This window comes from Mya arenaria, chromosome 11, assembly GCF_026914265.1.
Source record: "Mya arenaria isolate MELC-2E11 chromosome 11, ASM2691426v1".
NCBI classification, from domain to species: Eukaryota; Metazoa; Mollusca; class Bivalvia; order Myida; family Myidae; genus Mya; species Mya arenaria.
The window spans coordinates 25,095,886-25,119,394 of NC_069132.1; the positions used below are offsets into that span (position 1 = coordinate 25,095,886).

The 23,509-nt window shown below is 34.5% G+C and overlaps 1 protein-coding gene and 1 long non-coding RNA gene across 2 annotated transcripts; both read right to left on the reverse strand.

Annotated features, from left to right (window-relative positions):
- Positions 1-5,256: 5,256 nt before the first annotated feature.
- Positions 5,257-22,088, reverse strand: LOC128209546 (sulfotransferase 1 family member D1-like). The gene is made up of 6 exons (XM_052913620.1): positions 21,843-22,088; positions 13,666-13,736; positions 12,770-13,013; positions 9,712-9,821; positions 7,698-7,863; positions 5,257-6,808 (listed from the first exon to the last, which is right to left on the reverse strand). Exons 1-6 carry the CDS (start codon positions 22,021-22,023, stop codon positions 6,690-6,692), a joined length of 891 nt encoding a protein of 296 aa, XP_052769580.1. The 5' UTR covers positions 22,024-22,088; the 3' UTR covers positions 5,257-6,689.
- Positions 15,948-18,801, reverse strand: LOC128209548 (uncharacterized). The gene is made up of 4 exons (XR_008257017.1): positions 18,742-18,801; positions 17,523-17,674; positions 16,998-17,126; positions 15,948-16,679 (listed from the first exon to the last, which is right to left on the reverse strand). It is a non-coding gene; the product is annotated as an uncharacterized LOC128209548 (long non-coding RNA).
- Positions 22,089-23,509: the final 1,421 nt, after the last annotated feature.

Genomic DNA, 23,509 nt, shown 5'->3' on the forward strand with positions numbered 1-23,509 from the left:
AATACCCATCGCTCCATAATTCAGGAAAATGGCCTCATTTTAAAAGTTTGTTGAACAATAATGATACAACCGGAGAAATGTCCTTTCAATACTACAGGAACCCATTTATTACTTTATCAGGACCTGCCCTACGACCAATATTTAAATCTTTGACATTTCTGCTGACATCTTCGACAGTGAAGGGAACATCTAATTCATTAAACAAAATCTTCATTTGCTATCTAATATTGCTTCAATAAAATATATAACCTCTTCATCCGCCTGGAAAAATCCATCGTCTGAATTGTTAATCGCCTTAAAATAATCCGTAAAAGAATTCAAAGAAATATTTTGAGGCGAGTTAACATCAGAGGATTCTTTAAAGCTGCACTCTCACAGACTGAACGCTTTGACAACCTTTTTCTCTTGGAATGAGCCAATTTTTGCGAAAATCCATGGAAACCAGTTAAATAAGACTGTTGACAAAAAATCAGATAGCGGATTTTTATATTTCAGTTAAAAAAATGATCTTCGATGCATTTTTCTTAAACCGTTAGTAACGGTTTAGGCCATAAAACCTTATTTTTCGAACGGAAATATGAAAATCTACGCTCTGATTTTTTGTCAGCAATCTTATATTATTGGTTTGCAGATATTTACGCAAAAATATGCTCTTTCCAAGACAAAAAATAAAAAAAAAGTTGTAAAAATGATAAATCTGTGAGAGTGCAGCTTTAAATAATCGCCAATACAACTTTGCGTTTTTAAATCGCGCATGTAACAACGTATTTGTTTTTGTTTTTGCCTTTTCATATTTAAAGGACCACACTTCATTCTTATAAAATTATGCTTCTGGCTTGCACCATTTCTTACCTATTTAACTAACTATTATCTTGCCTTAATAAATTAAGCTTATAGTAAAAATTCTGTCTTTTATTCGGCACAACATCGTCAAAACTTCCCGAGGCATTTTTATTGACTTAATTGGAGTTTTCGCTCGTCACCGATTGTCCACTAGTCCGTTTGCAAAATAATGGTTTACAAACTAAATCAATGCATAAAAGTAAGCCGTCTGTTCAATGATTCATATCGTCTGCCGTTTAATCTGTGTCAGTTTAAAAATGCTCCGCTTAAAGTTCTCACTTGAAATACTACAGATAAAATCGTCTTTATACTTCGGCTTCCACTTACAGTTAAGAATGTCCGCGTTGTTCGTGTAATATGAATATTATAAGGATCATTTACATGTAAGATATCAATGTTTTCCTGCAATGTAATTTCGACAAGACAAAAGTCGGATAATAAATTGGGACCATTCGTGATAAATGATGTAAACTGATTTAATAATATTTCACTCGGTATACAATAATCAACTTAACTAAATCCCGCACTTCCGATATATGTATGCTCCGTCGTCATTGCAATCTCGTCCGTTAGCATTCGGAGCTCCTCGGCCATTTTATCGAAAACAACCTCTGATGTATTTGGACGGTTTACATACTTAAAAAGTGGTACGTTTAAGTCCGCTGCAAGTAGATCGCGTAGTAATTTTATTTAGCAGTTAAACATTGTGACTTGACTCTTGGGATTCTTAATTATGTTTGCAATAATACAATTCAATGGCAATCAATTTAAACTTAGATCAATAAATACAACTCTAAAACATTACATTTAATTAATGATATAATTCAAAATTTTACGAACTACTTCAACTGATGTACCTCTATACATCCGAGGTTGTTTTTGGAAAAAATGGCCGAGGAGTTCCGAATGGTCCGTTAGCCACACGTAAACCAGTCTGCTTTAGAAAATCCGCCAATAATGAACCATTAGCATTTGTGGCTTTGTCATGTGATAATCTTGTTACCACATTATCAACATTGTAATCATCAGGTAAGGTATTTAAGTAAATAAGTGATTCTGAGTCGTCCGGAACAAAGTCTGGAAGCATTCCAATTCTAGAATTATGTTCACTGAGCAACATGTAAGTGCATTTATATTCACCATACTTGTACTGAATTTGTATAATATTTTTTCAACTATAACATCGTAGGTATTTGCATCAGCAAGAGCATTTCCGCTGGATGTACTTGGTATAATATAACAAAGGCAAAGAAACACTAAATCAGTATCAAAAATGAAAAAAAAACTACCGTCAAGCTTTATCCATATGTGCTATGTGACATAACAAACATATTTTTGCTGACAAATCTATCTTATCTCTATACATAAATTATTAAACCTCCTGTACCAATAAGCTTCTCTTCTCTATTCAAAATAAAAGTTTCAAAACCTGAAATAGAAAGGTTAAAGTCATCAGATCCCCATGTCTCCGTAAAACATGTGTCATTGTTTTCAAAAATATATCTGACTTCAGAAAACTCAAGTTTATTTTGCCTTTTAGGAATTAATCCTTGTACATTAAGCATTGCGAATCTGGGTGAAGAATGGTCACTAATGTTTACAATGTTCGCTCTTGGAAAACCCTAGTCAACGTGAACCTGAGTTGACACCTGAGTGCTCTTGTTTTCATTCATCGGTTTCAGATCTCGCTCTATCCCGATTGTCTGTAGACTTGGCACGTGACCTAGGTCTCCCACGCTGCTTCTGTGTATCAACAGTGACTCTTGTAGTATTGCAACTGTTATGCTGCATATCTTGCTAATCAACTGGTAATTATCAGTGTCAAGTAATGAGAATGGGTTCGTGTTTACAAATTTAAATGATTTATCACTGCGGGTTTGTGGTACTATCCAGTCTGTAAACGTCGATGGTTGACTAGCGCTCACATGTTGGTGGCTGTAGTCCATTATATGTCTGCTAGCACTCATATGTGTCTGAGTTGCGCCAGTAGCTCGCACGCTTAAACTTACAGGTGGTTGTAAAGAGCTCCTAGGTAGTTGACTAGCACCCATTTGTTGTGTGATCTGTTGCATAGTGTCGATTATGATCACCGTGTTCAACGGACGTTGTGTAAACGTACCCTCAACATCGGTGGGCCTAACTGCTTCCTGTGCGTGTTGAGGCAATTTTGAAGAACTGTGTAGCAAACGGTGCCAGCTCGGAAATTCATCTTGCACAATATTTCCGTTTATTAGCCGTATGTCTTAGTTGAGTCTTAGATGAATGATTTCGTGCCCTGATCTCTTTGTATAACTGCCTAAGTTTTTTTTCGGGCTTGGCGTACATCTTCCGGAATAGTCCTTATCTATGGCCATTCCCGTTCCAGCTAGGTACCTGGCATTTTTCATATCCTGATGGAGGTCACTGCCGTTCGGCACTTCCTAGACATAATTTTCCCTGGAGTTATATTTAAATTGCCATAAAGGAAGTCATTGACCTCATCATATGTACTGCGAGTCGAACCCTCTTGCATTCCGTAGATAAGTAAACTATTCCTACGTTGCTTTGTTTCCAAATCAATAATTTTGTATTTAAACGCCAAATTCCGGTCCATATGTGCATGTGATTTCTCTATTGTATTTTTTTTGGAGATTAAAACGTTAATTTTGTCATGCATAGATATGAGCTCGAAAGAGGATAGCTCGACGCTACCTGACGAATCCATTTTCCTCTTCTTCGGATCCTGTGATAACCCAGACTTTGCCACAGCTGTTCGCCCGCTCTGTCCAACTTGTTGCCATTGCTGGCTGTCTACCGACAAACATGTCTTCATATTCCATTCCTTGGGAATTGTTCATTTACTGCGACAACATTTCACTGTATGAAGTAGCATTAAACATTAAAAAATAGATTGGAAACTAGAGGTATATAAAAGTTAAACTTATTTAGCGAATCGTGTAATAAATGATTTATTTTTAATTAACTGATTAATTTTAATTTACATCATAGCAATGTTTAACATAACATAACATAACATAAAATAACATAAGCGTTATATGCATTACTGTTGTGGCAACATGATAGCCTTACAAAAAATAACATACAATGAAGTCCAGTGGTACAAGTGCACAAGAATACACGGAAGAAAAAAATATACATTTAATTTCTAATGCAAAATGAAAAATATACCTACTTTAGTATAAACTGATAGACTTAGAACTATTTTTGGCGATTTAGTAATCATAAAATTTTCTTTTTTTAATGCTGGCCATCTGCAGTAAAAAATGCTTACATACCTTTTTCGCAATTATCTGTGTTTAGGGCAAACTATAAGGAAATGATATGCATCCTCAATAATTTTCATGTTACAATTATTACATAGTCTTTCGTGTCGAGGAGTATAAGTATATCTGCCTATTTCTATACGTAGATCGTGTGATGAAGTTCTTCGTTTGGTGAAAGCAATTTTAAATTTATTTTCAGTGAGATCACAAAGGTACGTTTCCTGGTCAAAAACAAAATAATGAATATGAGCAAAGCTCAATTAGATAGTTGATTCGTCCATACCATGTCTGTTTATAATTGTCGATTAATCTTTGCATTATTTGTATTATATCAATAGATAACATCTTGATTAAGCCAAATGTCAGTCATCCCAAGGTGGTTCAATAAGGTTTGTATATAATAAGCCCCGTTATAACCGTTATACATATATTATTGTTAAAATCATCGCGTAGCATATCATATACTAGTTTGATCTGGCTACTATCCGGAGAGTAAAGAATTTTTATACAGTACCTGATCATTATAATCGTTCTTTTTATTTTCATTGGGACCCTTCCTAATTCACCATAACAGTTTTCTGAATTTGTTGATTATTTAACACATAATTTATTTCTGCAAATTTTAATATGTATCATTTTAACATCTATGGCATCGTGAAAACCCCATACTTCTGCCAGAGTTATCAAGTATTGGTGTCACTAGGTTATAAATGTTTTCAGTTATAGGTTGGTAAAGTTGATTGAATACAATAACAAATTGTACATAGAATATGAAGCGTGCTGCGCTTATTGCTTTTGTGTTTTATTCCAGTTATTGTTCTTATATAAATGTGTCCCGAGATATTGAAAAGAAGTAACTATTTCTGTTTTGGCAAACATATAGCAAAACATTTCTCGGGTCATCACATTGAAGGTCAAAGCCCACTTTGGGAGTCTACGTCAATTATACAAGATTTATTTTCTTTGAAAAAAATGTGTGACAAATGTTTGTACCAACATTTGTTTTCGAACTTTCAACACGCTTTCTTTGCAGATTACAATGTTATAGTGTCCCTATTGTGTAGGGGCAACAGCAGAATTCAATACCACAATTCACCATGTAAAGATTCTCACCCAAACAATGAAATCAAAGTAAAACGTACCCAAGGGAAATGTTTTAAAGTTTATTACAAAATCAGTGCAACCTTCTGCCACGAACAAGCAAGAACAATAACTATAGATGAAGAAATAAAAAAAATACATATTTTCAAGTAGAAATGTAATACCAAAAGAGAGTCCATTGCAAATAAATATAACAAAAACTGAAAACCTAAGTGAAAGGGAATATTTCAGCTCCGACATTTGGGACGATGTATTTGAAACCGATTCAAGTACTGACAATGAAGTTTTACATGAGCTAGTGAGGATATTGGCTGATGAGATATAAGTCGTTAGGAAAATGTGAAAAAGTTCTTCAATCAGCTTATAAATGAAGACAAAATTCCTATCGACAACATAGCATTTCTATTTTTCCTCCATGTTGTAAGATGGTTTTATGTTGAACAGATTTAGGCCCAGATGACACTGCAAGGGGATCCCAATGTGTGAGACAGTTCCACAATTGTGACGAAATAAAAAGCCTCCCACACAAAAGACTTAGAATAGTCCTGTAATAGGATACAATGTATATGTCGCTTATAGAACTTGGTGTTAAAAACATGGTTTTGAATGCAGTGTTGTGATGATTTATGTACTAGTTCTTCTGGTAATTTTTGAATGTGAAGAAATGTTTGTTTACTTTCAAAAAATGGTTATGTACATGCATTAACCATAGTATATAGTCAATATTCTTATCTTCCAGCTCTCAAGTAAATTAAACCAATGATAAGAAGCAAACTTTTTTAATAGGTATCCCCCGATTTCATCAAGGGAAACATTATATTCTAGTTTGATCTAAGCAATGAATGACCTGATATGATTCCAGACGAGAAAAATCTAAGATTTGACCAAGTGATCTTACTGTTGATTACATGTGAACCACTTTTAAATTCGCCCAAGAGTTCAGCAAAGGGTAATTTCTGATAAAGTTTAATGCATATTGGACCAAATCTAATGCCTATAGTGTGTTTCAAGGATTTCCATGTGACATAATTTTCCAATTTTAATGAATATTGGACCAAGTCTAATGCCTCTAGTGTGTTTCAAACATTTCCATGTGACCCCATTTCACCAATGGTTGAAACTGATCAAGGGGAACAATCCTTCAAAGTTTTAACATAATCTGACCAATCCGATTTTGCAATTATCTCCTTTTTAAAGATATTTGAAAGATGATGAATTATGTTATGGTTTCTAATATCAGATTTAAGTAAGTAGGTTGGCTAAATGCATGATCAAATGAATATATCGCAGCGGGGGCTCGAGATTAAGTTTACATTTTTAGCTTTTGTGAATACATGTATTAAATTTTGGGATTCTTGCTTTGAATATTTTTTAGTAAGCAAATGAAGAACGAAGTAAAATACCGGAAGTCGAAATGCTTAAAATGCTGATCAACATGTTCAAATATTACACATATCTCACATGCTTTCACATTCTAGTCTTTTATTTCTTGTATTCATAGCGAAACTTCAGTGTACAGTCATCCAGTTTCTCGGCTAGGAACGCTTCATACATCTTTTTCTGAGCATCGGTGAAAGTGTTATTCCAGTCGCCAATCTTGCCTGAAATTGGGGAAAAAACATCCAATTTAGTAAGGCACTGTAAATCTCATTTTAAGCCAGTGTAAACATGTTACACAATAAGAACTAATCTTGTCCCAAACAGGAACGGCATCCTGCGTGTCATCACCATGCTCTAGGTTTGTCTGGCACCAATGCAACATAATTATGTTCATCTTGTCACTTGTCAAGTTCTTTTAAAAAGGAAAAGGCATCTTTAAAGATACCGTGAACATATTTTTATGTCACGAATCTCGCCTTAAAAAGGAAAAGGCATCAAATGTCTTACTTAGAGGCATTGTGGATATGTTATTTTAGTCACCTATAGCTGCAAAAATGCTTAAACATGCAGAGAAAAGGCATTATACATTTCATGTTGAGGAATTGTAAAATGTCCTTCCAGTCACCAATCTTGTCTGAATAAGGAAAGCCAATATTTATCTTTTTTAAACATTGTGAATATGATCTTCCAGTCACAAATTTTGCCTGAAATGGGGAATAGTTGGAAACGTTAAATAAAACACTGCCTTCAAAGAACGCAGTTTTACTTTTACCATAGCTTTCAATGCTTTGTACCTAATACAATTAAAACTTGCCATCTAACTGAGCTATGACTTTCAGATTTTAGAATAGGCTCAATAATTATTAAAGCCGGAAATGTGAACCATGCCACACTCATGCATATTGTTACTCCAACAAAGTTTGATTTTAATGTCTGGAGACGAATTTTGAGTTATGATAATAAGGCAATTGTTTTGCACGAGGACATCGACAACATCAAGGCTTTGGCAGTACACAACAACAAGAAGACTCTGACGAACTAGATAATATCATAGTGCCACACATTATTTTTCTTTCAAAAACAGATGAAACGTTGCCGAGTCAAGAATACCTTTCCGAAACAAAGAGAAATCCTTTTTGAGAGGAACAGCCTGTAGATCCTTCTTGTCGAGCTTCATGATCTCAAAACGACATTTATCAAAGACAGCTTTCAACAGTTCGTCCGAAGCCTTTACTTCCAGGAATTTGGCTAGTTTCTTTATCTCAACTAAACCATTCTGAATAAAAGGACAAACGAAGCACTTACTCTCATAATTCAGAATTTTATTTTTAGGCGACGATCTTTACTATCTTCCAACTCCCAATTAGATTATGATTTATTCGAAGTGAATATAAATCTGTCCACTTTTACCTTTTTATGAAATAAAATATGTTTAATGACGGTCTTTTTGATGTAGGGCTGAAGATGTAGGAAATGAAGTATTTCTTGGTTATATTAAGCAGAGACTAAAATTTATAATTGAGCCTCATCGCGCGATTTTTGGCCTTCGGACATAAATTTGCTTTCATTATTTTATTGGGTATTTGAATTAAATGACATTTCAGGAAGAAATCCGGAAAATTTTATGATGATATCACTTAAATTGTGTTAGATACGTGTTCATATGTGAAACCATGTATTGTGCATTTTGAATGCTAAATTTGACGTAACACATGACGTTATTACGAAAGTACATTGTTTAAATGACTTGCACTATTAACGTATCAAGATTGCAACGTATTTATTTTCTCCCAACACAGAATCTTTCTAAGCATTAATTCAGAAAAAAAATGATGATTTATGTTTGTATTTTAATCAATTAGGTCATTTTAAATACAGACGATGAATGCTGTCAAATTAAGTTGGGACAAAATCCGTTGTTGCTTTGGAAACAAGAGTAAAATAATGGTCATAAATCGTCGAGAAAATGATTCGCCAATGACAATCATTTATAAAGAAGAAGTTTGAAAGAAATTCATAAATTTTTGGCATTTTTCATTGATTATTTCATTTGTAATACTTATGTCCGAAGGCCCCTAATCGCACAATGCGGCTCAAATGTAATGATATTTATATTCAAAACTAGATTGGAAGACTTGAAGACTCTAAAAGAGCATTGTTTTATAACTGAGTAGCTTGTTTGGGACTTACAATACATAATCTCATGCAATATTATAGGTATATTCCTTTGCCGCTCGTGTAAGATTTAGATGATGTTGATTCATCTCAACCGAGAGTTCTAGGTGTTTCGCGGAATCGAGGTTCGCCGAGTTTCCACAGAACACCCTGCGCGAGTGTAATGATGAACCTATCTTACACGAGCGGCAATAGAAGATGCGTTTTCTCCCATTTCAGTTTCTCAAAATATAATGTATTTTAATTTGTTGTTTTTTACAAACGGGTTACCCGTGCACAAGATAAGAATAGGACAAATATTTGGATCTACTTATCTGGGGTGGGAGAATAATAAATTTTGTCATAGTTAATCGCAGTTGCGAGTTTGCAAATAGACGTAAGATTGAGTGAAGTGGATGGGCAAATCCCAATCCTATACCTTTTGATCAGAAGAAATGAGACATGTAACGAATATCATTTTGTTATAGGCTGTAGTCTATACGCTGACATAAGATGTAAATATATACCTGTTTTTCATAGATGTAGACCAAAATGCAAACGTTTATTCAATAAGTCACATCTGATAAAAGATGATCTGTTAACAAAACTTCGTTTATTTGTTTACAGTGCATTTTTGTACGATCCGTTTACATGTATGCATCCTAACATTTGAATGTGTATACTGTGTATCTATTCGTTTTAATTGATGTAACGTTTTTGATTATGTAAATTTAGTTTCTATTTACTTGATTTACATACATGTTTGAGAGAGCACAAAGTGATCTGAAAAACAACGTCGTTGCTGTATATAAACTCTTATTCTTGTTATGTTTTACTTTAAACTTATACGCATTGAATCCCTTGTAAACACTACACTGTATATTTATTTATCCACATTGACCAAGACCTTCTGGTTGGTTTGTACTCGTATAATAATACATAATTCCATAAGGTAATCCCATGTACCAACCTCCTGAAGATCCTCATAGAAGACTACGTGTATGGGATACTTTTTCTCTTTCAGGATCTTGTCCCAATCACGTACATACTCAACAAAGCCTAGCATACCGTTATACTCGACTGAAAGAAAACAACAACAACAACAACAATTAACGCGAACCACAAATAAATGAATGTGAAAGGACTACAGAAATGATCAAGCTGCATATAATTCAAGAAAGCTGATTATTACTGGGAGTTGTTATATCAGTGCATTTGCTCTTGAACTCATACACGTGTGCTAAGTTTAATAACAATGTCTTGAACGTGTTTCAAATGTCTGCAAAGATAGAGGCACTAACGATCTAACACATGTATCAAGGAAACTTCAAAGCGGATGCTGCGGTTACACCGGGACTGTTCCCTTGGTTTAAACATAGTTTAATGGGCAAAAGTACATAGCACGTCGCATGGCAATATAGTGAATATACCTATAATATGTATATCGAGGATTGGAACGCTACAAGTAAAAATAACAAATATCCTCTTCTTGTATCATTACAACTCGTGACATTTAATGGACTAAATGACATACCAAATGATACAATAGCATGAAAAAATATTGTTGTAAAGAACGCATTGAATCTCTCTTACTAATGTATCATATCGCTAACGACACTTCGCAGTTTTTGCGTATTTTCCAAGCCGAAATTTACTGGGTTTGTCAACCACGTCAATTCCATCTAAAAAAGCGCCGGTATATGTATCTGTACTAATCAGGTACAGATTAGGGTCGGTATAAAACGGAGAGATTTACGCAGTCTGCGTTAATTTGAAAGTACAATACGAGTAAAGAAACATCCAAGTGAGTATTTATCCTTAACTAATTAGAGAAGTTTTCTATTTTAGAACATTATATATTTTCTAAATTGACATTTTATGGCGGCCGTTTTGGACACCATCTTTGATTTAACGGTCTGTATTAAACGTTGGAAATTTATGCCATCTTTTCAATACACTACATACTTTTCTAAATATTTTGGTATCTAACATAGATGGGAACATACCCCTTAAATAAGTCAATTTTGATCTGATTGTCTCATCATCATTATTTTCAGTCATTATAGACGATGCTTTGTCAACATGAGATGAAAGAAGCTTTTTGTTGCTGCGGGAAAGTTTTCATACTTCTTTTTAACAACAGACACTTAAAACAAAACCGACAACATACATTTTATACATATTTACAACGAAAACAGTTTCTAAGGAAATAAAGAACCTCAAAAAGGTAATAGGTTTGTGGTCCATTACTTGATCGAAAATAATCGGTGGAAAACCATGGCAACAAAAAGGATTATTTTATTTATAAAAATAATTGAATTTTCTAGGGTTCCTGTGTTAGATCTAAGAAGAGTAAATTCAGCTTAAATGATGTTTATATGTATATGCATAATGTCATATAACTTAATTTACTGAAGACAGTCCCTTTTTATAAATTTAAGGGTGATGGCGACCATCTTGGATTTTGCCGGCCACCTTGGACGATGAAAGTATAGCATCAAAATGAAACTTTGGCATCAAGATTAACTAAGACAAGAAGATAAAACTAAGACAAGAAGATAAAACTAAGATAATTTAATTAGATGAAACTAAGGCATTAAAATAAAACTAACGCATCAAACTAAAATTAAGGCATGCAGAAGAAACTGAAGCATCAAAATGAAACTATGGCATGAATATGAAAATTAGGCATCAAGCCTTTCGTCGGTTGACATGCCTGTCAGGGATAACTTGTTAATATAATACGTGACAGCAAATATTTGATACGACACTAACCACCCACAACCAAAAGACGAGAGAGGAAGAAGAGAAAAGCAGCACTGTAACCTTATTCTTCTCAGATCATATTCTTCACAGTTTCAAACTGTGACATATATTATTGACCAAAATGGTGGAATCATATTCTTCACAGATTTTGTCGATGACATCGCTGATTGATAAATTTGATATTAAAAATGTAATAATAAAAAGAAATGGAAAAATAATAAAAATAAAACAAATAATAATAATAATAATAATAATAATAATAATAATAATAATAATAATAACAACAACATCAACAACAACAACAACAACAACAACAACAACAACACATATTCTTAAAATTACGCCTTATACAAAAACAATAAAACATATTCTTACAACAACAATAACAAGAACACCACCACCAATTTTTAAAACTAAAATTTTCTCTATATATATTCTGGTCGGATTGTGTCCCCGGGGGTGAATTGTTACACTATCGTAAATTTATGCTCAACCTTATCAGGCAAGCTCGGAACAGAACTATCTTTAAACCAAAGCTCTTCTAGCACTGCGGTATTCACTGCTTATCCGAAATTTAACCGTTTAAAGCGTCGGAAATACTTTTTCCAGTACATCTGTCTATGCCAACACAACTCACGACAACACACACAATGCCATCTTCCTTTACAAGGCATGCACCAAATATTACGGTGCCAACAAGAACCAATACTATTCCTACTTATACCACTTATACCCGTACAGCAACAACATAAAAAACAACATAAAAAACAACTATCTCTACAACAACCGCCACCCCACCTTCAACTGCAGCCAACGAACAGCAACAACAACAACAGAAACGACACGACATAATCAACGATTCTTTATGACTAGAATATATACGCATACATGTATATCAACAAAATATATCTGCAATATTGGAAATAGCAAACTGTGACAAATGTGACTCAGTTGTAAAAATTACTCTCTTTTTTAAATTATGCAATTTTGTCATGTGAGGAATGTGATTTCAGGGTACATATAAACCCGGCTTCGAACACAAATTTCCCAGAAGCTGTGACATATATGTTCCAAATGTGTGACAAATGAGATAAAAAAAATCAAGCTGTGAAGAATAGGATCTGGGAAAAATAAGATCTTACACAGCATAATTCTAAATCAAGAATAAGAATGTGGAAAATTTATTCTTGAGAAAATCAACACCACAAGCAGAATACAGGTTAGAAACAACACTGCTGCGATATCAAGAGATGGGAACATACCTCTTCCTTCCATTGACATTTTTAGGAAATTCTCAAATGTGCCTTCGTAGTTCAAAATGGCATTTCCTTTAGCGTGGAAAAAGTACGACACGACAACGTCCTTTGGATTTCTGAGAACCAGCACTGCTTTTCTTTTCTCCTGGAAGACCGCTTTAGGCAGGTACTTCGGCTTTAGATGCGAATTAAGGATGCGTGGGGACGGCTCTGCCTCCTTGTCTGAAGGGAACTCCAGCATGCCCGTCACCTGCAATAATTTGACGGGACATCGTAGTCTTTCAGACTTTGGAAACGTCAAACTCGTTACCAGGATGCATATGCAAAACTAAGGATGTTGCAATGCAGCAAATTCATCACCAACACCATTAATCATCATCATCATCATAATCATCATCATCATCATCATCATCATCATCATCATCATCATCACCACCACAAACACCAACCACCACCATCACCATAACCATCATGTAACAGAAACCACATGTTTTTTTCCGACAAAAATGTACAATCTATATAGTCTAATGACATTCAAAAAACCTACTAATATCTTTTTTTCTACATACCAAGATTAATGAATGAAGCTTTTTATACTTAGTTATGTCAAGACCAATTCAAAAAGTGGTATTTTCACTAGTTTCGTGGCCGAAGCTACAAAGCTAGTTTTTGTCTATTGAACAATGTAAAACTGGTTCGCATAATCTTCTGCTCGCTTTCTAACCACATACTTGGTTTCATGAATGTATTCGTTTATTCTTCTCCAGTTATTCCAATGTGCAGTTCCGCGCTGACGGACGGATGATAAGCCTATAGTTCCAGGGCCCTCTGGTGGTACCGGTACCAGTAGGAAACTAATAACAATGTATCGAATTTAAAAACACAGATAAACCACACTTTACCTTACTCTTCTGAATCGTCTCTGCTCGGCCGTTGTACAACATTGACACAATCTCCCAGACCCAGTGGGTGCCTGTAACAAGGGTTAGTTATTTGGAATTCAGGGAACGCCATTGTTAAACTCGAGTTCAAACGTGATAGCGGAGTTCGTGAGACTTCCCCCGATCTTTCTGTTTACAATTTAGTCTAAATTTGAGTAATTTTGAGCAGATTAGAAAACTATTTTACATAAACTCAACACAAGCTTGCCCTTCCGTTACATAAATAGGCGTACATGGACTTTGTAGTATCATATAGTCACTGGCTAACATTCAATTAAAGCGTTAAATTTCTTTGGCCTGGTACGTTTCGTGAGAATAGTTATGTAATTTTAAAACAAATTTACAAAAACAATTTAAGATACAATATGCATTCTCATAAATTCCTGCGCAAGTGCCTGCGTTAGTAACGGTTTAAGCCATAAAACATTAATTTTCGAACGAAAATATGGAATTCTACGAAGAGTTTTTGTCAGCAATCTTATATCAATGATTTGCAGATAATTAAGCAAATATTTGCCATTTCCAAGACAAAAAATGAAAATTGTAAAAATGGTAAATCTGTGAGAGTGTAGCTTTAAGGCAAGGATCAAACACTATTTTTCCTACCAAAGAACCTGTGCCAGAAGCGTTATAAAAATCAAAGCGCTGACAGCGCTGAGGAACGGTGGCCCCGAGAGAGTAAGCAATTTATTCAAATGATGACAGGAATTTCCGAAACGAATTGATAGGAACACACAGGGAAGTTGAAAGGTGGGGTTCATATGTTTTACAACAACGTACGAGTTGACAGGCTTCAATTTTATTAGGCGTGATATATACATATAGAACATATATATACAGTGTAAGATAAAAAAATAATGTATGTAGAATATGTTTGAACGTTCCCAAGGTATAAGTTTCACAATGGAAATAAACATCACGTTAATTTTGAACAAGAGCTGGGACAGAGACAGCGGGCTCGACTATTCCGCCGCTTTTCAGTGTAAGGATTGAAAAGTTTTGGCGAAACATACATGGATCGCTGTTAGATAAGATTTCAATGCAAATCATGTGGTGAGATATAAACATAAATGTGGTTACATGGAAAATTTCAACCAGAATGTTTAAGTCTAATAATAAAGGGCAATTATTTGCAAAATACAGTTGTATATCTTGGTTATTCAATGACATTTAGTTGTTGAATACCATTCTATAAAGTCTCAATGCAATACATCGAGTAGTTGCTGAGAAATTTACCTATGTGTACTTACACGCAAAACCTTAACTAGAATTTCTATGTCGAATAATAAAGGGCAACTATTTGCATTTAATGAAACTAGAGCTATCTTACATGGGGAAGTTTGATGGTTGAGTACAATTGTATGAGTCTCAATGCAATACATCAAGTAGTTGCTTTGATATTTATATAATGTGTGCTTGCACACAAAACCTTAATCAAAATATCTAAATCGAATAATATAGGCCTATCATTTGCATTAAATGCAAAGTCAAGTTATCTTACTTGGTTAATTAATTAGGTTGGATGGTTGAGTACCTTGTAACATGTCTCAATGCAATACCTCAAGTAGCTGCTGAGATATTAACCTAAGTCGAATAATAAAGTCCTATTATTTGGATTAAATGCAAACTACAGTTATCTAACTTTGTTAATTCAGTAGATTGGATTGTTGAGTACCATTGTATCAAGTCTCAATGCAATACCTCAAGTACTTAATGAGATAGTTACCTATGTGTGCTTGCACGCAAAATCTTAACCAGAATTTCTAAGTCAAACAATAAAAGTCTATAATTTGCATTAAATGCAAATAGAGTTATCTTACATGGTTTATTAAGTAGGTTGGATGGTTGAGTAACATTGTTTCAAGTCTCAATGCAATACCTCAAGTACTTAATGAGATATTTACCTATGTGTGCTTGCATGCAAAACCTTAACCAGAATTTCTTAGTCAAATAATAAAAGCCTATAATTTGCATTAAATGCAAAGTAGAGTTATCTAACTTGGTTAATAAAGTAAGTTGGATGGTTGAGTACCATTGTATCAAGTCTCAATGCGATACCTCAAGAAGTAACTGAGATATTAACCTATGTGAGCTTGCACGCAAATCCTTAACCAAGGTGTGACGCCGACACTTGGGTGAGTAGTATAGCTCTCCATATTCTACGAATAGTCGAGCTAAAAATTGATATGATAATACCATCTGTATGCAGACAGAACATGGAAACAAACAACATAGCAAATAAAAAGTGTTTTGTACAAACAAGTAGTACAATCTTTTATTTACATATCAAAATCAACGGTAAAGTAGTAATACATTCAGTAAATGTCTGTTTTGGAAATATGTATGTGAGCAAACTATGCATGTTTTGATGAGGTTGGCAATAAACACATGTGTAAATGTACATGAAATATGTCAACATTATCAACACTGAAAGAACATGTACAAATGTATGAACAAAACATTGATGTGTTGTCAGTGTTTATGCACCATTTTCAATAAAGGTTTCAGTATAAAGCAACAACTGGTACAAAAAAATGTGGACATTGCAGAAATGAGTAAGGGATGCTTATGATTAAGACTGTTTGTCATTATTCAGTAAAATTTACATCGAAATTGGCTGATGAAATAAACAGAGCATCTGAAAAGTTTATGGTCAGTTCGTGATACATCTGATATCCAAAACAAGTGACAGTTTGTGTGCTCTCCTCATAATGATTTCCATGGCAACAGGGCAATGGTCCATTTAGAACGTCTGAATGTTCTTCGGATAGTGGCTGCTTGAAGGCATGTTACATCACAGCTGAGTACATCAGAGCTGAATAAATCAATACCATGGTGGCATTGACTTCCTGAAGGCTTCAGTTTTTTGAAAGTACATGTACCACATACATAGTCATTAATATTCATTGCATGATAGAAGGGGAAACAGACTTCAAAACTCATATAGTTCATCTGCAGGCTATATGCAACACATACTGAAAGTTTGGAAATGATATATTAGACAATAAATGATTGAGACAAGTATTAGCACCTGTGGTAAAGTTTTCCTTGTTGCTTTCAATGGTGTCTACAGAACAGCACCACAAAAATGACATGCCTACTCTTATAAGTTTTTTCTAAGCAAAATAAAGTTTTCGCACTTGTTTTGCGCTTAGAGTTTTATATAAACAAGAGGCCCAAAAGGGCATATGCTCTACTGGCTTTTAATAATTCAAAGGTTAATCTCATCTTATTGAGTACCGAGATGCATTTTGAAAGCATTAAAACCAGACATGCTTAGAATTTATTCTTACTTGGAGACAGTATTCCTTTCTCTGAAATCCTTGCTGAATGCCGGTATGGAAAACCACATGAGACCACATTTTTACCAGCACTGGTTCTTGTCCATGAAAATTCCCCTGTGGCTACAGCAACCAGGCTCGCTATTGAAATAAACAATACATTAGGGTTTTAAGACATTTATAATGTATTAAGGTTGTTGTTTTTAATGTATGAAGGGAAAAGGCTCTAAGCTTTATGAAAGTGGCTCAGTTTTTATTTCTTTTCACTAAATAAAACATCATTCTGCATCAAATGTGCAGTAAGTTTTGTTTATTTGCTTATAGAATTTTAAATTAATGTAATGTTTGCTTAAAAGAGCAAACAAAATGTGCGAATAGATGCACAATACAGACCAAAGACTTATACGAGTCAGCAGTGTCATTAGAAAATAATATTATTATCAAAGCCGCACCAGAAATGATCGAGAAACAACATGAAAGGAATTTATTTAGGAATGGAACAAACAGTATCAATGGGCTTATATGACCCAAACTTACTTAAATTATTCTTCAGTTTGGATACAATTATGATCTTGAAGTACTAACAAATTACAGCATGTCGGCATGTTGGCATACACAAAGTACAGCTCGGCCGGTGGGCAGCTCGGCGGGCGGGCTGTCTGACTGGTTCTTTACAGTTCCTCCCGGGTCTGTTTAAAATAATAAGAAAGGAAAATAGATAAATCAACAACACCCAAACATACAATCATTGACGCCCTTATATAAACACGTCTTTATTATATACTGTAAACATATTCGTGAGCGAAACGGTACGAAACTGGGGACGAACACAAACTTTGTGAAAAACATGTTGTTGTTTTTTAACAAATATTTAAAGAACAGGCATAAAATGTATTCATTCTTAATGTTTACACCTATTTACACAAGGTGTACTTGCATTCTGAAGCTGTCAGCAACTGCTTCATGCATTAATCATCAAACATCCGACTAAGTGAAAACTGTACCAGGTAGTTTCACTTCGCGGCAGCCATTTTGGATTTTTATTTACATTTTGGCGAAGTCTATAAATGGTCTAAGAACGTTCATAGTCCAGTTGTTTTCGTATCAAAAGTGATCAAAACTATGAGAGACTCCTCCCATACTTAAATACAAACCAAAGAAAAAAATACATTTAATCACATTTTCACTTTCGTTTTCAGTGAACTCTGACTGGATCCCAGAATATTTCATCATCTAATTCTATAAATAGCCACATGGTTCTCCGCAAATGCTGATATACGTCTTTTAAAGGGTGTATAAAACCGGTACCAGCATTGAGTCGCCTTCCGTGAAAAATTTATATTCATGAGATTCATAAGGGGAGATAACTACAATCGACTTGGCATCGCTACTGAGTACATTCATGGTATGTAACTACGTAGTAGGTCACCTAAGGTCAAGAAGCTGTGTGAGTCACGAACGGCACGAATGCATAAATTAACGAAAAGCATAATATACGTCATCAAAATAAGCTAGATGAACTACACAAATTCACATCGTAATCTAAACAAATTAAATAATAGAATAAACACGCAGGTTCATGATTTAGGCCTCTCAATCAATGTAGGTCACGCACATAAACAACGCAGGTAAAACACAGATATTTGCACAAAGAACAATATGTATACAGTGCAAATAATGAAGCAATTTCAATAGCTGTCATGCCACGCACACGTAGAGCCGTTCATGTGTAACAATCTGATTATAAAATACGTACAATACACATTTAATCCAGCTGAAGTCCATGCCACACTCTTAGGCAGGGCGCTTACAAAATGGCGACGATCGAAAAGTGAAATGATCATGCTAAATAGAGGCGGCGTAATCTGTATAATATACTTTATCGACATACGGTTTCCAAAAAGCATTCACTTCGTTTGTTTGTTTATTGATCAGTGAAATAGTGTTTACATATCATTTCATTTTTAAGGAAATTTTTGAATTGTTTGGAATCGATTAATCAATTATGGTAACTACTTCTTATAACCGACTCACACCTGTAACAATACACTTAGTTTTTCGCCGTTTTCGAGCGGTTGCGTATAAATATGTTGTCTTCATTTTGTGATTTTTTTCAGCTGCATTTTCAGGGATATGCAAAATGTACGAGTTCAAGTGTACATTACTATACATCAGTTGAGTTTTGTTGAAGTTTAAAGATGTCATGTGTATTCAAGCATTCAATGAGCGCATTATTTCGACCGAATCACCGTGTAATCATTTGTAGTAACGATCTGATGTGCCTACTATGAACGTGGCCCTGAAGGGCCTTCGTTTTACTCAAACGTATGAAATTATATTTCTTGTTGTATCTAATTTAATGGTAAACCTGCCATATTTATTGTAAATTTACTATATTAAACATCTGCTTTTGGGTGGTATCATAATTTTATTTATGCGTACTGATACTGTTTTTCCTTTTGATGTTAAAGCAGTCATTGTATTACCATCCTTTTGAAAAGGGTCCAACATCATGTACACGTGGTATACAATGATCGTGTTTTATGCGTTTTCTTTTAATTATTATTAATGCTTCCTGCTTCTTCTGGGTGTTAAAATAGTCATTGTATTACCAGCCTTTTCAAAAAGAATCCCAAGAACAGGTACATGGCGTTTACAATGATCAAGTTTTTGTTTGAATTTTATTTTATTTTTGAAATTGTTATTTATGTTTTCAGCGCCTCCGAGATGTTTTAAACAGTCATTGTAATATCTCCCTTGTAAAAAGGCCCCCAACAACGGATACACGGCGTGTATCAATGATCATACTTTTTTTTAAATGTTATGCATTTGTTGGTTGATTACTGCTGTGAACCTATTCAGCCCCTATATCTTACAGAACATTTTATTGTGTGCGATATTAAATTTTGATTGGCATATTTAGTTTCAGAAGTTCTATTTTCAGGTTTTCTCGTTGCACTGTCACGGATAAAACAATTATGTATGTTTTTTTTTTTAATAAGATCTACTCTACATTTCAAGAATGACTGAGTTGTATTTGATTTACTACCAGGGTATGACCGCTAAATGAAATGCACCCAACAATACTCATTGGAAATGTTAATTAAGTTTATGTTTAAGGATTTTTCTACAAAATTCCTCTGGATCTATCCGCCCACATACTATTTATTCCGTATATGTTTGATGTATCTTAATATTGCCCTCAACCTACGTCACTCATGGACAAAAAGAACAGATTTAATTAACTGTTTTATGCACAAATTATCACCCTGAAGCGTTTTTCAACTTTTTTTCAAAAAAGTCGATCAAGAAGAAAATGCATGTATACATGCTTTGAAATAGAATTCAATTTAGGCCGCTAGGCCGCTTATTTCACGCCGCTAGGTCGCTGAAGTGCTTGATCGACTTTTTTGAAAAAAAAAAATGAAAAACGCTTTAGAGTGGTAATTTGTGCATAAAACAGTTAATTTAAAATTGTTTTAGAATAAAGGGTAAAGAAAAATATTCTGAATAGGTAACAATTTAAGGCCGCAATGTAACTATATGAATACAAAACTTTGTTTTTATCACTGTTTTAAAAAAAGACGCATTAACAATTGCTTGGAAATTGAAAAATAATTAGGCCGCCAGGCCACTAGGCCGCTAGGCCGCCAACTTCACGCCGCTAGGCCGCCAGGCCGCTAACTTCACGCCGCTAGGCCGCTAACTTCACGCCGCTAGGCAGCTAGGCCGCTAACTTCACGCCGCCGCTAACTTCACGTACATAATATAACCACGGTAAATAGCTTGGTAAAATCTTAATTTCGTTTTATACAATTGCTTACCGCCAATTTACCAGAAAAATTACCGCCGGTAAAATATTACCCTGGGTAAATCTGTTTATACAATTGGCTGCAGGTCGAAAGACCGTCAAAGCTTTAAGCGCTTTGATTTGTTTTGTAAAAGTGATAATAATATGCACAAGATATGTTGTTGTATTATTTTAGTCTTTTGTAAATCAATTTTATGAATAGATGTGCACTGAACTCTTAAATATTTGTATTTTATGTTTTGTCATGTTGTGCACATATGAGACACGAATAAATTATAAAACTTGTAATGGTTAAAGGTAATTTGTAGTATTATACTTACCCAAGTTAATGGTTTGATGCGACACAGTCGCATAACCATTTATTTTGTGAAAGAACATACTAGCAATCTAAATAAAACACTTTTAAGTAAGCCGCGGCCGATTTAGGTTAGCAAACTACCAAAATAGTATTTAATTATGATCAATGTTTTTTCCGGGTTTTACCGAGTTCTCCGGGTTGATTTCCGGCAAATAAACCTGTCCGAATCCGATGACACAGATGCTATTTTAAATCGATCAGCTCTAGTTCCCCGACCGCAGTCAAATGCCAACATAGATATTTGTATACATGTATTTAATTTGATTCAGTTTACGTTCATTTCAAACTATTTGCGTGTTCTGCTTTTCAAATTGCGTTTTGTAAATCGTCGATATTAAAATAATTGCGTTGTCTACTATTTTAATTGCGTAATAACGCAAACATACACCTTATTTTCACTCAATTTACTGCGTAACATATTATTAATACTCATTTTAGCGCTACCTTAAGCATGCTAGTAGACCGTCGCTACAAGGGCAGAAAAGTATCTAGGTCATTGAAATGTACATGTAAATGTAAATTAGGTCGTTGACCAGCACAGGTCTAACGCCCATGCGCGCATGAATTCGTCAAAAATGCTATGTCAATCTGCCAATTCCGAGCTACGGTTATAAAAGTCAGCAGGCCTAGCAGCTTACAGCTTAAAAATCCGATTGGGTTGCGTGGCTTCGCCCCAAGTAGCACGTACCTGATTTAATGGCACTGAACAAGAAGACGTCATCTGGGCGGCACTTGAATTCTGGAACTGCCTTCACCCTTTTTTCCGTGTCCTTGGGGTTGGGATCAAATGGAGGCATGTGGTAATCCCCGTCCACCAGAGTTATGGTCATGCTCGCACCACCCGCATCTACTTCCGTTACCGTTGTCATTATGTTCGCGCCAACCGGAAGCACACGTTTTCACTTATAATATTTGAGTATTTCCTTTTAGTCAGCTTTACCATATAACCTGAAAATCAATGTTACAAAAAATCTCGTTATAGTAATACAATACCCTGTTTTATAATACAGGTGTCAGTTTCGAATCGAGCCGCAACGTGCGATTTTTTAAATTTTGAGATTAGTATTACAAATAAAATAATCATTAATACAAATTACCAAAAAAAAATGAATTGTTCTTTTTCTTCCAAACTTCTTAAAAGGCAATGTTAATGGGGCATCATTTTCTTGAAGATTAATTATTTATGACAATTTCTTTACTCATGTTTTCATAGCCATGATTTTCGTACCGACTTATTTTGACTGCATTGCTAGTGTTTGTTTCTAACAGCTTGATTCTATTAAATAACAGAATGACATGAACCATCTAACTTTTCTTCATTGATGTTCCATTATGATACAAATCCGCGTAAGGATAACGTCTAAAATAGGCTGATTTGAATATTGTTTATACGTGGCATATCAGTAATTTCAGTAAATAATCGTTTTAAGGATAGTAGATTACCATATAACTAAAGGTGACTTTCACGGGAAACGCCGGTGGTGTTTGATCTGATGAGAAAAAAAAAACAAGTTCAAACAGTATTCTTTTTTAAACATATAAATAAGCAACGATATATTTGGTAGGATTTAAAAAGCGATGCTTTTCCTCTACGCTTCTCAAAAACAGGCATGTTTTGAAGTCTCCAACAGTGATAACCATGTCAGGGTCACACATTTGGCACGCCGTATACCCAACAGTCAGAGCTGTGGGACGACTCCAGACGACGATGTAACATAATACATTTAAACAATGCAAACCACAAGTAGATCAACCTATAGTCTATTTCTCATTATTACATCCTGTTCCCCTTATTGAAGTGTCCATTCGTGATTTCATTGATAAGATTTCGCTGAACTTCCATAAAATAAAATCTTAAAAAATAAATACATGTATAATTTTGTGTTGATAACCTATGATAACATTTGTAGGTTGAATCCGGCATGTTCTTAAACCTGGCTTGGCCCGGCCTGGTCTGGCTCGGTCTGCTGATTCAGACCATACATATTGAGAGTGCAAGCACTGAATATAATGGAACATATATATATATATATATATAATACATACATAAAATTATGTATCTTTGATTTGTGACGATATTTATATTTTGTCTTTATTATTACAGTTCTTACAGTTCAAATAGTTGAACAACAAGATGCTCAAAACTACATGCATACTTCAATTGAAAACCTGATTTTTGTATAAGTGAATGAATTAATCATTATTAAACTACATTCTTTATCAAAATAGGGCTCAGAAAAAATATTATATGAAACATGCAGCTTAGTTTCTAAATAAAGGTAAATCATTGTGTTCCAGTATAGTCAGATCGTGTATTCTTATTATGTAGAAAATCAGGCCTGGCCTCGCCTGGCC